At 60.8% G+C, this 16,090-nt stretch overlaps 2 protein-coding genes across 13 annotated transcripts in view; one reads left to right on the top strand and one right to left on the bottom strand.

The window, feature by feature from the left end:
* Window positions 1-314: 314 nt before the first annotated feature.
* NTHL1 (nth like DNA glycosylase 1) lies at window positions 315-5,827 on the bottom strand. 3 transcript variants are annotated; one of them, XM_043456131.1, is made up of 6 exons: window positions 5,680-5,827; window positions 4,413-4,651; window positions 3,737-3,907; window positions 2,716-2,875; window positions 624-729; window positions 315-539 (listed from the first exon to the last, which is right to left on the bottom strand). In XM_043456131.1, the coding sequence occupies exons 1-6, from the start codon at window positions 5,795-5,797 to the stop codon at window positions 416-418; spliced, it is 918 nt and encodes a 305-aa protein (XP_043312066.1). In that variant the 5' UTR covers window positions 5,798-5,827; the 3' UTR covers window positions 315-415. The 3 variants fall into 3 exon arrangements, with proteins under 3 accessions (XP_043312066.1, XP_043312068.1, XP_043312069.1); XM_043456133.1 differs by having other exon boundaries at window positions 4,413-4,648; window positions 5,680-5,813; XM_043456134.1 differs by lacking the exon at window positions 624-729.
* A 94-nt stretch (window positions 5,828-5,921) lies between these two features.
* TSC2 (TSC complex subunit 2) overlaps window positions 5,922-16,090 on the top strand; it is a 29,821-nt gene continuing 19,652 nt past the window's right edge. For 5 of the 10 annotated variants that reach the window (XM_043456126.1, XM_043456127.1, XM_043456125.1 and 2 more), the window contains exons 1-11: window positions 6,060-6,777; window positions 7,800-7,886; window positions 9,574-9,684; window positions 10,398-10,542; window positions 11,530-11,647; window positions 12,042-12,090; window positions 12,513-12,638; window positions 12,961-13,034; window positions 14,042-14,168; window positions 14,909-15,052; window positions 15,817-15,954. In XM_043456126.1, coding sequence (XP_043312061.1) covers window positions 6,640-6,777; window positions 7,800-7,886; window positions 9,574-9,684; window positions 10,398-10,542; window positions 11,530-11,647; window positions 12,042-12,090; window positions 12,513-12,638; window positions 12,961-13,034; window positions 14,042-14,168; window positions 14,909-15,052; window positions 15,817-15,954 — 1,257 coding nt within the window. In that variant the 5' untranslated portion in view covers window positions 6,060-6,639. The other 5 variants (XM_043456129.1, XM_043456128.1, XM_043456121.1 and 2 more) reach the window with 4 other exon arrangements.

The following is a 16,090-nucleotide window of genomic DNA, read 5'->3' as shown; positions in this document are numbered from 1 at the left end:
ACTGGGGGTGGGGCCTCAAGGTGGGGGCCAGGCTCTCGGGGCACAAGTTCAGGAGGGCGTGTTCCCAGGTCCCCAGCCAGCTGCTGAGGGAGGCAGCCGGCGTCCCCTGCAGGCTTCCAGACAGCTGGCTGCAGCTGGCTCCCACGACCCCCGCCCCCGCCCGCAGCCCAGATCGTCACGTCTCCATCCCAGGCTTCCAGGCCGCCCTGTTCCAGACACATGTGAGCATGGGTGTGCACACAGCTCACGCGTGTGCTTTCCAGCCTGCCCCCCGCCCCCGCCCCGGCCCCGGTACAACTCAGCCAGACCCTAACTACAAACAACCCCCAAGCTTTATTATAAACAGGCTACGGCTCCCCAGCAAAGGCACAGACAGACAGTGGCCAGAGTGGCGCCGGGCAGAGGCCCCAGGCCCTCAGAGTCCCCGTGCAGCTGGGCACAGGGCCCGGTTGAGGCAGGCCTGGCAGCGTGGGTGGACGGGCAGGCAAGTCTGCTGGCCGAAGCCCACCAGCAGGCCGTTGATTTCGCGCCACAGTTCCCTGTGGGGGTGGGGGTCATCAGTGTGGAGTGTGGAGGGAGGCAGGGAGGGAGCCCACCCCGCCCCACCCTGGGGGTGGGCACACCTGGGCAGCCACTCCTCCAGGGCCCTGCGGGTGTCCTCTGGGGACCTGGTTGCCTTCTTGGTCCACCTGAGTCGGTTGGCAATTCTGTGCACGTGTGTGTCCACTGCTGCTTGGAAATGGGGGAGGGTGAACACTCGGCAGCCTCACTGGGCCAGACTGCCCATCCCTGCCCGTGGCTCCCAACGTGGGTGGGTGGGGGGTCCCCATGGCTCCTTCCCTGCCCCCCCCCCCCCCCAGCATCTGAGGAGGGCCCAGAACTGCAAAGGTTGCCTGGGCCTGTGCCTGGGCAGGGGCTGGAGCCAGACCCAGAGGTCTTGGCCTTCTACACAAGGGTGCAGCAGTGCCTCCTGGCACTGGCTGTGGGTGCCAGGCTGGATGGCAGCAGCTCGGCCCGCAGAGACAGCACCTGCCACTGTACCATCAGGGACGGAGCGGTGAGCGCCGCCAGGACAGCTGCAGCTGTCGTCCACCTGGCCGCAGCCCCTGCTCCCCTGACCGGCCACCCGGGGGGCTTGGCTGGGGCACCTGCTCGGTGGGGCCCCCTCCCCTCACCAGATGCGGTCCCTATCTCCTCCCCGCGTCGTGTCTGCCCAAGAGAAAGCAAGAAAGCGAGTTCCTGCAGCAGCTCACTTCTCTGCTGCTAGCTGCCTGGAAAAAGGCTCAGCCCTCCCCCAACAGCTGTGACAGGCGTCCCGGGGGCTCAGGGAGAGCAGGCGAATGGAGAAGTCACACCCTGGGGTCACCAAGGCTCGGCTTCTTTCTCTGTAACATGGAGGTGAGCGCTCCCGTAAGTTACCCAGGGCTGCACCGCACTGTGAACCCCCCGGGTGGCCGGTCCAAGAGGGCTCTGCACCTCTGGGCTGCTAACAGGAGCAAATGCTTCCCCTGCTTTGTGGCCCAGTTCAGAGAGGCCATGTGCCTCACCCAGGATCACCTGGCTGGGAGGGTGCCCAGCTACTACTGGAGGGGGATGTGCCCCACCCCTGCCAGGGTCACCCTGCAGCTGGCTGGGCCCACAGACAACCGCGAAGCACACGGTTCTCACACTCCGCTGGTCCACAGACCCGCCCGCCCGCTCCTGGACACGGGCAGCCAAGGACAGCCGCCAGGAGAAGCTCGAGTGTCTGCTGAGCGGCTGGTAGCTGTGGGAGCCCAGTGGGGGTGGGGGCTCTGCCCTGGCCGGGCTCCTGCCCATCAGGGCTTCTGAGCTCCTGCCGCGATGGGGGCGGGGCCCTCCTCCTCCCATGGGCAGTAGATGGAAGGGGTCCCCAGCCCAGGGGCAGGCTGCACCAGCCACGGGAGCCTTGGGGCATTCCTGATTGCCTCTCCTGGCTCCTCTGCACAAGACCCTGAGAAGTGCCAGGGTGGGGGCACACAATGGGTCATGGGTCAAGGCCTGGTTACCAGGCCGACTGGGCCTGTGTCGTGAGGCCTCGGAAGCCCCAACCCACTGGGCAAAGATCTGAGGAGGCTGGCCCACCCCAACGCCGGGGTCTGTCTCCACTCGGAGATCCTCCAGGGCCAGGATGCGCCACAAGGACCCAGGAGAGGAGTCCGGGGACAGGCCGCCCCCACCCCCCTGGGGTCCCATCTCCCGTCTGTCCACGCTCATCCCAGAGTCTTGTGCTCTGGCCTCTCCCCCGCGCCGCAGCTGGGCAGATGCTGTTCCTTCTGCCTGGAGCGCATTTCCTCCTCTTGGCCTGGCCAGCCCACCTCGCCACTCAGCTCTTGGATGATTTATCACCTCCTCAGGAAGTCCTCCCGACGCCCCAGACCAGGCTGGCTCCCGAGGTGCCCTGAACGCCCCGTCAGCATTTCTACTCTCGAGTGGGGAGCTGTCTGATGTCTCTCTCGCTCAGGCGGCACAGTCCCGAGTCTGGCCGCGGGCCTCCCCCGGGGCTCAGCACAACCGCAGGTGCTCAGCAAACGGGAACTCCTCCTGTCAGTACCTGTCTCTGGGTGGGGCGGCCTCGCTCCTGATCCTTTGGGCTGAGTTGTGAACGAGGAGACCTGAGCTGGGGACGTGGGGAACCTTGACAGCAGCCAGCAAGCCTGGAGCCGGCCACTCCCCCCTCGCGTGTGCTCCACTCACCAATGCCTGACACGGTGCCCCAGGCCACCGCCATGGCCAAGTGCGCCATCTTGGGCCCGACGCCGGGCAGCGCCACCAGCTCTGCCACGGAGGCTGGGATGTCCCCACCGTAACGCTGCTGCAGGATCTCACTGGTCTGCTTGATGTACTTCACCTTGCTCTGAAAGATTGCGGGGGTGAGCCCTGGAGGCCAGGGATATCGCCTGACTGGGGAGGACGAGGCGCAGAGAAGACCCCCAGGTGCCCAGAGCTACCCATCACCGTTCAGGACACACTCAGAGGCACCTGCTTGCCAAGGGCAGCAGGAAGGCCAAGGGAGGTCCAGTGCAGGCCTGCCTACCTCCCACCTGCCTGGGCCCCAGGACAAGTGTGTGGGGTCTGGTTTGATTCCCCCTGCACCATCACTCCCCACGGGAGACCAGGCAGGCTAAGAAGGGCCAGCCATGTCAGCAGCTGGGCTCAACAGCACCTGGGCCTTCAGGAAGGAAGGCTGGAGACTGGGGCTCCCCCGCCTGCTGCCAGGCCAGCAGGGCAGTTCCCATCCTGGGCCTGAGTGGATAGGGCTATTTAAAACCCATCTGACAAACTGCAGCCCAAGCCAGTGCCAAGGGGAAACAGCCCCGCCCACCCGCCACCCTGTACTCCGGTGGCCTGCTGCTGCTCCCGAGGGGAGGGGCCGTGCACTCCAGGGAGGCTCCGAGTCAACCAAGGGCTAAGTGGGTGGGCAGCCTTAGCGAGGAAGGGAAGGGCCAGGCGGCTGGGCAGGGAGGGGGAGGAAGGAAGGGGTGGGCTGCAGACAGGAAAGGCCAAGGAGCTCTGGGGTCTGGACTGAGGCCCCACCGCCCAGCCCCCTGTGGGTTGGTCAGAGAGACAAGGGCAGGCTGGGGCTCCAGGGGAAACTCACAGCCAGGGATGCCTGCCCCGGCAACCCCCCACCCCCCACCCCACAGCTGCTCAGCCTCCTTGACACCTTCTGCAAGCCAGTGGCGCCCCCAGGCCTGCTGGCCACAGGCTGGCTCACCCTCCAGAAGCCCACGGGATAGATAAGCGCGCCCAGCGTGCTGTCGTCCGTCTGCAGGATGCTGTCCACCGTCAGGCCCCGGGCCCGTAGCCGCTGCATGGCGCCCGCTGTCACCTGGTCCTTGGTCTGGCTGGAGAGCATCAGGGACAGCAGCACCTGGTACCTCCGCACCTGCTTGCACATGGACAGGCACCAGGGTGGCGGCGGGTCCTGGGTGCTCACCGTGGGCCAGGCCCCAGCCAAGCCCTTTACTCATCTCCACGTGTCACCCCGGGCCTGGCCAAGGGGGCGTGTGTGGTGTGTGGCTTAGATCTGTTTCTCCACTTAGGAAGAAAATAACTGCACCTGCTTTGCAAGATCACTATGAGGCTTAAAGAACCGCACCTGGCACGATGCCAGTGCTCGACTGCTCGGTTACTCTTGCTATCACTTCGCAAAGGATGCTGCGGTTCACTTTACAGACAAGCAAACTGAGGCCCAAGTCCAAGGCAGCAGACTTGGGATTGGAATCAGGTTGGTCTCAGGACCAGGCTCTGGGCCAGTGAAGTATAAGGAACTCCCTCTCTGAGCCAATGTTACCCAACACCCCTGATGTGCCAGCTGTCCCTGCTAGAGACCTGAGAGGAAGCGAGTGTCTTATTCAGAAGAGGTCACCAGCAGATGGGTCCCTGCCTACCTTTGGGGATGCGCTGGGGTCAAAGCAGTGCTCAGCCCCCAGCAGGTCCACAGGCGCGTCCTTCCCACTCCTCATGGTCCGGATGTTGTCCAGCTGCCGCCGCCAGTCCTGAGGCTCCCAGGATGGTGCCTGGAGACGCTCGGGCCCCTCGCCTTTCTCACCTTCTGAGGCCTCGTAGGCCACACTCAGTCTTCGTGCCTTCCGCTGACGCTTCACGGGGCCATAGCTTTTCCTCCCTTCTGCAAAAAGTGCCACTAGATGTGGGCACTGCCCTACTTGCTATCTCATCCCGTATCATTTGTTCAACAATCACCCATCACCTACTATAGCCGGGGGTGCTCTGGCTTGTACGGCACGTGTTCTGGGCCAGGTCAGCCTTCCTTATGGCGCTGCCCCTCCGGCCAAGCCCACTGCCGCACATGAGGACGCCAGTGACAGCCTCCACCATGGCAGCCCCCGCTCAAGTCTCAACGCTATCAGAGAGAGCTTTCTAAAATCTGGATTAAGTCGTGTGACTTCCTGTTGGAAACCTTTCATTGGTTTTCCTCTTTACTTGTGAAGCACTCCAAACTGCCCTGGCATCAATGCTCGTGCCCACTGTGCCTGTCCCCCCGCCATGCTTCTTGCCCAGTGTGTCATCCTGTCCGTCTGGGCTACTCCTGGGGTCTTTGGGTGTCTGTGGGAATCCTCCTCTGCCCAGTCCTGCAGACATCCAGACAGGACAAGGGGCAGGGGCCCTGTCATCCTCACTCATCACTGAGTCCCAAAGTAAGCCCTCAATAAGGAAACATGTAGGTCCCTAACACGGATGTAAATGGTAAGGAAAGTCACGCCGTTTCCCGTTTTCTCTCAGAGGCACCGTCTAGCAGGGGGAGAAACCACCTGGCTGGGAGTGTCCCTGGCACCGGACCTCTGAGCTGGAAGCAGCTCTCAGGACAGGGCCAGTGCGCCTCGCAGTCGGCCTGGCACAAGTGGCGTTCCCTAGAGCATGCTAGTGGGACTGGGAGATCTTTCTTGAACAGATGTAGGAGAAGGAGGTGGGAATGTCCGAACTCAGCCCCTGTCTGCTGGGAACGGAGCTCAAGGCGGGAACTCACGGCCCGCCCCGCTGTCCCCCGACGTGAAGCCCAGGAGCTCGCCAGAGGCTGCTGGGTACCAGCCCTCGCGGCGCGGAGCCCTCACGTGCGACCGGGACCCCAGCCTCCAGTCCCTTGAAGGTTCCCTTCCCCGCCTCTCCTCCTGTGCCCCACCTCGGGCGCGGTGCTACCTGCAGCCGCCTCTCCGCTCCGGAGCGGCGCAGCCTTCTCCCCACCCCCCTGCAGGCTGGCCCCGGTCCCCCGGCTCCGGGCGCGGGTCACCACCATCCTCACTCCCGCCGCGTTCATGGCGGATTCCTGCGGACTACACCTCCCGGCTGACCCCGCGCTGTTCCCACGTGACCAGCCCTTCGCCCGGCCTTCGGGCCAGAGAGCTGCCCAGGACTACGCCTCCCAGCAAGCGCTGCGGCGGCCCTCGGCTCCCTCCCACAGTCCCCTCCCACGGCCGGAAGTGCGGGTCGCGCTTCCGGCGGCGGCCTGTGGCCCGGGGTGTGCTGGGTTCTCCGCCCCGGGACAGCCCGGCGCGCGGCGGGCGGGGTGAGTGGTGAGTGGCTCGCGGCGTCCGGGCCGCAGGCGCCGGCTCGGCCCGCGGGGTGGCCGGCCCCGACGGGACGGCGGGGGACGTTTGCCCCTCCAGGCCTGCCCCGCGCTGAGGCGGCGGGGGCGGACCCCGCGGTGTCGCGCCCGGCCCTCGGGCGCGCCCACCTCAGGCTGACCCTGGAGCTCCAAGCATTCCTTGGCTTTAAGTCCGTGGCGGTTGCGGAGGGGGGTGGTCCCTGTTCCTGGCGTCCCCCCGACAGTCCTCCCACACACGGGGCGAAGAGAGACGGCAGACATCGGGGCTCCCTGGACCCCGCGGCGGCCGTCCGGGGCCCCTCTCTCACCGCACGCACTGAGTCAGGAGGCGCGGGCGGACGGCCGGGCCCTTCATGGGTTTATTTCTGGCTGGGACCGCCTGGCTGTGGTGGAGGTCTCCAGGGGGCTGTGGGAGGAAGAAAGGTCGTGCACACCGGGAACCTAGGGTCCGCGGGCGGCCGGCGGTCCGCTGGGGGGCGGGCGGGCAGAGTCGTTCCTGAGGTCTCTGCCTGATTCTCGGCACAGAGGAGTCCTCTGGTGCGTCCTTGCCCAGCATGGCTAAGCCAGCAAGCAAAGATTCAGGCTTGAAGGAGAAGTTCAAGATTCTGTTGGGACTGGGGACTCCACGGCCAAATCCCAGGTCTGCAGAGGGCAAACAGACTGAGTTTATCATCACCGCGGAAATCCTGAGAGTGAGTGAGCTGCCTGGGTCTTCTCTGCTGAATGGGAGGTGCAGGGAACGCTGAGTTTGACCTGTCTCCAGGTTCTGTGGGGCTGCTGTCCCCAGCATCATGGTGGTGATGGTTTTCCTCTGGGTATTCAGGAAGTCAGGATCTTGGGGACTTGGTCCAGTACACTGGAGTTCGTATTCAGATGTTGATGTTAAGAAAATCTGTTTCACTAGATGTGACCAGAACACCACGGTCTCTGCAGGTGATTAGGATTATGCCCAGGTGTAACTGATAATTTGAGAGTTCCTGGAAGATGTAAGTCTTCACTCTTTTGCGTGTGTTAGACTCTCCCAGCACGTGCCTAGTCAGTGCTTTGCCCATAAATAATGTTGAATTTTTGTGCTTTTAAAGTTTCCTGTCCAGAAACAACCAACATGCTCATCAGTTGGTGAAGGTGTCAGCAAAATACGATAGATACATCCATAGGATGGAGAGACTGTTATTTGCCAAAAAGAATGAAGCACTGATAACATGCAAAAGCATGAATGAACTTTGAAAACATTCTAAGTGACAGAAGCCAATCGCAAAGTCTCACATTAATGTATGATTGTGTATATATGAAGTGTCTAGAATAAACAAACCCATAGAGACAAAGTAGATTAGTTTTTGCCAGGGCTTGGATGAGGAGGGGATGAGGAGTGAAGCTTCCTTTTGAGGTGATGAAAATGTTCTGGAATTAGTGGATCTGGTTGCAAGCACTGAATATACTAAAAGCTGAATTATATAGTTTAAAGTCATTACAATGGTGAGTTTCATATGTGAGGTTTTTTTTTAGTGAAAAAAAGTGTAGCTGTGAAAAAAAAAGTTGTTTGTTCTCACTCCCTTAAGGTGGGAGTGGTCAACTAGTGATTCCTGGTTTCAAGAGGTCTGCTGTACGTCTCCAGTGTTGGTAAGACAGGGCAGTTCTTAGAGTGCCCTGTGATTCACAGGTAAGGAGACCTGGTCCCTGAGCCGGGACCCCCTTGCCTTCTTTATCTCTCCAGGAGCTGAGTGTTGAATGTGGCCTCAACAATCGCATCCGGGTGATAGGGCAGATCTGTGAGGTTGCCAGAACGAAGAAATTCGAAGAGGTAGGTGTGTCTCGAGTGGGTGACGGGACAGATTCATGTGAACTGCACTAAAGGCTGATTTGGCTTTTTCTAGGAGCAGGACTAACAGCTGACTTTGCTAAGGAACTGTTGCACACCGTTTGAGAAATTTAGTCTTGTCTTAGTGATGGGGAGAGGTTCCCTGGTGGCTCAGCTGGTAAAAAAATCCTGCCATGCAGGCCACCTGGGTTCGATCTCTGGGTTGGGAAGATCTGCTGGAGAAGGGAAAGCCCACTCCAGTATTCTGGCTTGGAGAATTCCATGGACTGTATAGTCCATAGGGTCGCAAAGAGTCGGACACGACTGAGAGACTTCTTTCACTTAGTGATAGGGAAGCTTCTGGAAATGTCCTGAGCACAACTCTGAGAGGCCAGTTCCGTGTGGAGATGGGGAGCAAGGGGTTAGGCTCTTTTAGCAGATTCGGGAGAGGTTTTGCGGTGGCTTACAGAAATGCACGGTCACTGTCCTCTCACATTACACACTTGGAGGAGAGTCTTTTGGGGAGAGACGTTTGGGTGGCATTAAGCAGCCTCACAGATGTAGGCATGTTTATTTCTGACAGGTGCTTCCAGGCTCTTTCCCACGTCCTGTGGACAGAGGGGGCGCTGCTGTTAGAGTTCCTCCAGGTCTGTGCACTCGCCTTGCCGCCCCACTTCTGTGCGAGTGACACAGGGCTAGACGTGGGTCTCATACGTGGCGGGTTCAGATCTGCTTGGGGGAGAGTGACCCCTGTATCCTCTGCAGACCATCTGAAACGTGCAGGCTGCACTTCACCAGGGATAAATGTGAGGATAGGCGTCAGAGTTCTCAGAGTTGTCGGTGTGAGTGCAGAAAAGGGAGCCATGACCGGGGTGCCGTCTAGTGAATGCGCGGCTCGGCCTCAGAGGCCCGGGTAGACTGGGGGCTCAGGTTGCATCGGGAGGAGTACAGGGAATGGGACAGAGGAGGGGAGGTTCCGAGGTGTCTGGAGTTGGTCGGAGTGTTGGTCAGACTGCATCTATAAGACATTTTAGCCCCCCTCTTAAGAGGAGTGAGTGCAGGAAAGGGTGACTGGTCTGGAAACCTTGGCTGAAGTGGGGAAAGGAAGGTGATATGAGAGGCTGATTCAAAGAGCTCTGGGGAAAGGGCTCAGTTCCCTCGTGGGCTGGGTAGACTTAGAAAGCAGATTCCAGAACCTGCACAGAGTACTTAGCAGAGGCAGAGTTGGGGTAGAGTGCTAAGTAGCCCAAAGCTGGCTTGTTCACACTAGGGGGAACCAGAGCGCGGGGCTCCTGGGTCAGGTCGCAGGCCCGGGGATCACTCTGGCACTGCTGGTTCTGAGCGTGTTCAGGTGACTGCCCAGAGAGGCTGAGCAAGCTCTGGGAACTCCCTGCTGACCTCCAGGGGCAGCCAGGACAGCCTCCCTGGCCCACCTGCCCTCCTCCCTGCCCTCAGCCTATGGCCTGGTGAGGGTTAAAGGACCGGCTAGGGTTTGAAGGCGCTTGGTCAGGCTTGAAGGTTCCCCTGGTCAGGCTCATGCTCGCTGCAGGCTGTGACATGTACATGAGGGCTTTAGAGAAGCGAGTTCAAGTCAGAAGAGCATGTTGTTCTGCTCTGTCCTGTGCCCATGAGACTGTCCTCTGAGCTGAGGGGCCAGCACACCAATCGCCATCCCCTCTCTGCCGGGTAGCATGCAGTGGAAGCACTCTGGAAGGCTGTCTCGGACCTGCTGCAGCCAGAGCGGCCGCCCGAGGCTCGGCATGCGGTGCTGGCCCTGCTGAAGGCCATCGTGCAGGGGCAGGTAAGGGCGGCCGCGTGCTGAGCACGCCGGACTCGCGTCTAGTGGCGGCACCCCGCACAAGTCGGCTGGTGCCCAGCGCCCCGCAGCCGCACTGCTCGTGTGGGCACGTGTGTCACCCCTCCAATCTCTGTGACCCGCACAAGCCACCGCCACCTCCCCTGTCCAGTGAGGGTGCTTGTCCCTCCTCCTCCTCTGGGGCGTAAACGAGGCAGTCTGTGCCGCGTGAGGAGTGGTGCTGGCACAAGTGTGCCGTTGCTGTCTTGCTCTCACTGACCTCCCGTCCCTGCTCCCTGGGGTCCGGCCCTGCTGGAACACCCAGGCCGCCCCTCGCCATTCCTGCCCGGGCGGTCCCCTCTCCTCCTGGCTGGTTTCCTCCATGCCCTCCACCCCTGCTCCGAGAAGCCCCCACCTCAGCTTGGCTAGGCCGCTGTTGTCATTGCGTGAGCACCCCTTGAGGGTGGGGTGCATTGGCCCCTGCTGAGTGCCTGCCCCCGTGTCTAGACCTGGGCACCTAGTAGGTGCTCCACACACAGGTCAGCTGATGACCAGCGTGCCCGATCCCCTCCCCATCTGGTCCCTCACAGCTGCTTCCTAGGGGAGGGAGACAGCCCCAGGGCTGGGAGTCTTGGGGCCCGTGGCACTTCCAGAACTTCTCACAGCTGCCTGGGAAACCCAGGGGATCCTGACTGCTGACCCCATGGTTTTGTCTTCAGGGGGACCGCCTGGGCGTTCTCAGGGCCCTCTTCTTCAAGGTCATTAAGGATTACCCCTCTAATGAAGACCTCCACGAGAGACTGGAAGTTTTCAAGGCCCTCACAGACAATGGGAGACACATCACCTACTTGGAAGAAGAGCTGGGTGGGTGCCACATTGGGTGTGAGGTTTCTCTGGCCTTGGTGATCAGATTTAATCCGAGATACACAAGGCCTCGGGGTCCAGAGGGAGAGCTGCAGTTCACAAGGGCGGCCTGAAGAGGGCACTGCAGCACCCAGGTCTGCTTACCTGTGTGCAGCCTGCTTCAGCTGCCCAGAGCTCCTGGGGAGCTTGTTGAAAATGCACAGTTCTGGGCTTCGCTCCAGACCTGCTGGCTCTGACCTCTGGGGACTAGGGTCTGGACATGTCTTTTGGGCAGGCAGGAGGTGGTCTGAGTTTTGTTGTTGGAGAGCGTGCTGTCAACCCAGGCCTCAGGCTGGGTCTTGCCCAGAGTGTCCTGAGGTTTCTGGGGCCCAGGGCCACCTTGCCTGTCTTCCTTCTTCCCCTTCACGCGAGTCTGGCCTCCTAATCCTTCCCTTAGCTGGCCGTCCTCCCTGTTGTCCTTACAGTGTGAGTTTCCATGATCTTTAGAGTTCATGTCACTGCTGTGGGGAGAGAAGGGCAGAGGAAGAAGTGAATCTGACTTGGGCCTTGCTGTTCCGTAAATTAGAAAATGGGCCTCAGCTGTCGGCCCTGCTCTGGCACAGGTGCTGACACTAAGGCAGTGGTCACGTTTTCTGTCCCAAGTTTATTTGGCTAGGAACTGAACAATGCTTGTGTCTCTTGTCGGGGGAGGCCCTCCTAGACTCTTACTCCCTGTTTGCACCCCCAGCATCAGGGGTAAGCATCTGTGAGCATCAGATGCACAAAGGCTACCCATTCCCCAGCCCAGACCCTGCATGCACCTGGGTGCTGGTGAGCTCCTGTGACTCGCTGGCCTGCTGGGGCTCCAGCTCAGCTGCCGTCAGCACCCTGGTGGCCCGCCTGTCATTCCCTGGGGACCATTGATGTGGTTTCCAGCAGTGAATGGGATGGGGACACGGTTTCCTGGGGAGGGGGTGAGTTGTATGGACGGTGCTCTCTTCTCCCCAGCGGACTTTGTCCTGCAGTGGATGGATGTCGGCCTGTCCTCCGAATTCCTCCTGGTGCTCGTGAACTTAGTCAAATTCAATAGCTGTTACCTTGATGAATACATCGCATCCATGGTCCAGTAAGAAAGCCTTTCAGTCACGTTGGCCTGATCACAGTCTCACTGTCTCATGCCGGCAGTTCAGCTCTGCAGGGTGAATAAAGCTGTTGAAACCATTAAATGAGACATTGGAAGTGGCCAGAGCCATTTTCCACATGGCATTTGTGACATGTGTGACGTCACCTGGTGACTGGTTTACTGTTTCTCGTCACTTGTTCAGAACACTGCAGCCTGCAGGCAGGGGTGCGGTGTTGGTGCTGCATACCCCGCACGCGCACGAGCAGTGGTGGGGAGGCGGGCCCTGAGGGAGGGCAAGCCGCCCTTTTAACTGACTTTGTCGAGGAAGCAGGAAGTAGAGTGGAGCCACCTGGCCTCTGGGCAGTGTCCTCTCAGCTGCCTTGTGCTTCTTCCCCAGCATGGTCTGCCTGCTGTGTGTCCAGACTGTGTCCTCCGTGGACATAGAGGTCAGTAACCCCCCACAAGGCCCCCCTCCCCCCAGGGACGGTCCCTTCCACCCTCCTGGGCAGGCCAGGTGGTGTTGCAACTGAGACCCTGGGCCCTGGGGTCAAGCCCTGTGCTGCCGCTCACCAGCTGGGTGGCCTCTGGCATGCTGCTTGGCCTCTCTGAGCCTCAGGACTCTCCTGTAAGGAAGGCCAGTTGGGTGACGTCTGTTGTGGGGTCATGGTTTATGACGGGATGACCCACTGTGACTAGGATGGAGCAGGGCCTCCCAGACACTCACTGACTCTGAGGGTCCCAGGAGGGCCACTTTGGCAAAGGGAGGGCGATCGTCACTGGCCAAAGGGTCATCGGTGGGAAGTGGTGGAGGTGTGCCATCCCTGCAGGCAGGAGGCAGGGCCGGCTTGACCCTCTCTCCGCCCCCCAGGTGTCTCTGCAGGTGCTGGATGCCGTGGTCTGCTACAACTGTCTGCCTGCCGAGAGCCTCCCCCTGTTCATCGTCACCCTCTGCCGCACCATCAACGTCAAGGAGCTCTGTGAGCCTTGCTGGAAGGTAGGGTCTCCACTTCCATTCCACAGAGACTTCCCAGGGGAGGTGATAAGTCAGCCCGAGCATGGGACAAGGGCCGTCTGGCGTGCAGTGAATGGCCTCTGGCTCCCGGCACTCCCAGACAGTGGCCTGCTAAGGGAAGCCAATGCATTTTCCCAGTGGCCGAGCGGAGGCCAGGGTTTGGTGGCATTTTGAGGGCAAACTCGGGTACCTGTGTCTGGGAGGAGGTGGCGGAGAGCAGCTGGGCGTGGAGGGCTGCAGGGCGTGGCCGTATGAGGCCTGGGGCTCGTGTCTGCCCGTCCGACGGCAGCGTGTCCCTTCCCAGCTGATGCGCAACCTCCTGGGCACCCACCTGGGCCACAGTGCCATCTACCACATGTGCCGCATCATGGAGGACAGGTGAGTGCGGGTCGCCCGGCCCCTGTGGGCGAGGGTGCGGGCAGCTCGGGGGCCGCGGGGATCCCCAGGAGGGCTCCCCATGTGGGCTCTGGCCCAGCACAGGCTGATGGGAGCTTCCTGGGCTGGTGGGGGGCTGCTCCATAAGGGAGCGCTAAGCTGGGGCATACGTCTTCTGCTCCTGTCCTCCTCCTGCTGGTGAAGTCAGGATACTCAGCCTGAGCTCCCGACCCCCCTCCACACATGGACCTCCTCCAGGAGGGCCGCATCCCCAGGCCTGCCTCACTTCCCGCAGCCAGACCATCACAGGGCCGGTCACTTCTGCCCTGAGATGGTTCATCGGTCCACTCCCCGGCCCCACCCGCACCCTCAGCGCTCACCTGCTCACTGCTCTCCTGCACCCACTCTTGGCCTCCCAAGTCCAGTCCTCCACACGGCAGCCACACAGATCTGACGGTGTCCTTCTCTGCCTAAAGCCACAGTGGCTCCTAGTGCCCTCAGCCTGTGAGCCTCTTGTTCCTCCGTCTTGCCTTTCTGCTGGCCACCCTGGGCCTTGCACTACTGTTCGTCTTGCTGGAATGTCCTGCCGCCTGGGTTGAGTTTCTCTGAGTGTCCTTGACATCTCAGTGTTGTGCCTGGTTCCCCGATGGTCCTAGCAGGTCTGCTCTCACGTCCCACGGCTCCTCCTCAGCTGTAACCTGAGGGGGTCCCTAGCGTTAGTTTACGCAGTCATTTGGGTCACACCTGTTTCTCCGAGGCTGTCGGCACCATGAGGCCGAGGGCCTTTGTGTCCTGGCAGCTCGTGTGGCTCCTCAGCCGGTCAGCGTGATGACTGTTGAGCAAATGTGAGAACAGGCTGCATAGTTGTGCTGCCCTGAGCCCCCTGTGCAATCCCTTCCCCTACTCGGCTCCCACCTCAGAAGCATAGGGACCTCTGGAGAAGCTGCTGGAGCCTGACAGACACTGGGCTGCCCTCTGCTCATGTCCTGTGTTCCCGGGGATACTTGCAGAGCCTACATGGAGGATGCACCGCTGCTGAGAGGAGCCGTGTTCTTTGTTGGCATGGCTCTCTGGGGTGCCCACCGGCTCTATTCTCTCAAGAACTCCCCAACATCTGTGTTGCCATCGTTTTATGAGGTAACTTAGTTTCCGCACCATGGTAGGCTGGCGAGTGTGGGGGGGTTCCCCTCAGCTGGGTCAGGCCTGTCAGATTGGAGTCTGCTGCAGGGACAGGGCTTTGCCTGTAGGGATGAGATGTGGGGCCTTTGAAGGGTTCATTCGCAAGCAGATGTTATACTTTATGAATTTCATTTTCTGCCAATTAACATCAGGACTGCTCAAGAGTCCCTTGGGGATAGCCGCATGCTTGCTTTTGACAGTTCCCTTGGTCAAGTGGCAGCCTTGCTCTTATTCTAGAATGGGGCCAGAGATGGTAGCTCATGTCTCTGCATTGCCTAGTGGGGTCTGGAGCACTTTGTTGTGTGTTTTCACGTAGTTGTCACGGCATTCTCGTGAGCTGGGGCGATCACACTCTCCTCGGCTTACCAGACGAACGGATGAGCTGGGTGGTGTCCAGGCTTGCACCGCATCCTGATCAGGGTCGTCCTGGCTGGGGAGGGCATGCTCTCTATGCATGGCTTGCGTTTCATGAGGCCGGTCATTCGGGGCCCAGAATTTGAAGTGAACGGTCTGGCTCCATCAGGCCCTTTGGAGCCAGCATAGAATACACACTTCTGGGCTCCTGAGGTGCTGTTTCTGTGGCCCGTGAGATGTGTGGAAGCGAAGTGTCTCAGGCTGTGTTCCGAGGGAGGGCTGTGTGCTGGGGCTTCCTTTGCGAGATCTAGCAGGAGCTGACCACCACATGCCCCGTGTTCCAGGCCATGACCTGTCCGAATGAGGTGGTGTCCTACGAGATTGTCCTCTCCATAACCAGACTCATCAAGAAGTACAGGAGGGATCTCCAGGCCGTGACCTGGGACATCCTGCTGAACATCATCGAGCGTCTGCTCCAGCAGCTCCAGGTGAGGTGGGCAGGAAGGCTGGCATGGGGAGACCGGGACTATGGACTGGTCAGCCGGGAGGGCCCTCCCTCAGAGCCCGCTGCACCACGTCCCCTGATGATTTTCAGGGCTGTCAGCTCGTGGTCCACTGAAGATGGCTGTTTTTCCCAAACACGCTCTGTCAGCTGGAGCAGGACTGTGTCGTAGGTGGGCAGGGGGTGGGAGCTGCATCAGTCAGGATGGACAGTGTAACCTGCCGGGTCACCCCCACGGCCGCAAGTAGACCCTGAAAACAGTTCCTGCCCGCCGTTTTGGTGGACCTTTGGAGGAAGGCGTTGCCCGTGGCGGGAAGGAGGATGTGCTCGAGCAGGGGCTGTGAGGAGAGGCGGGCACACACAACGCAGGCTCGGGCCTGGGCCTCCCATGGGGGGAAGGACTGGAACTCAGTGGGGCCTGGGCTCCCGTCCCTGAGGGGTGGGTGCTGACTATTCAGGCAGTGCTTAATCTTGGAGGGATGGGCTGGAAGACTGCGCCACGGGGCCCCCAGAAGGTGCGAGATCCTGGGGGCGGCCCACTCTGCAGGCAGCGCCAGTACTCCATGGGACCCACCATTCTGAGTGGGCAGGAGCAGCGCAGTGCCTGGCACACCCAGCACGGGGCAGTTATGCCCCCACCTGGCTGGAGAGCTGGAGTCTGGACCCAGCTGCCTTGAGCTGAGGACTCCAATGCCGAGTCCTGGCAGGGAGGTGGGCTCCTTCCTGAGTGCCGGCATCCCCGTGTTGCAGAGCCTGGACAGCCCAGAGCTGAGCGCCATCGTGCATGACCTGCTGAGCACAGTGGAGGAGCTGTGTGACCAGAATGAGTTTCATGGCTCGCAGGAGAGATACTTTGAGCTCGTGGAGAGGTGTGCGGACCAGAGGCCTGTAAGACCACCTCTCTCCTCACCACAGTGGGGCTGGGGTTTAGGTCAGGTGGTTGGCAGGGGTGCTGTGTGGGTCTGGGGGAGGTTCTCCATGAGTTTGAAGTAAAGGCCCGGGCAGGCTCCTGTTCCCCTGGGGT

The sequence above is a fragment of the Cervus canadensis genome, chromosome 32, assembly GCF_019320065.1.
Source record: "Cervus canadensis isolate Bull #8, Minnesota chromosome 32, ASM1932006v1, whole genome shotgun sequence".
NCBI classification, from domain to species: Eukaryota; Metazoa; Chordata; class Mammalia; order Artiodactyla; family Cervidae; genus Cervus; species Cervus canadensis.
Note: the sequence above shows the minus strand (reverse complement) of the source record. Positions and strands in the feature narration are given on the sequence as shown.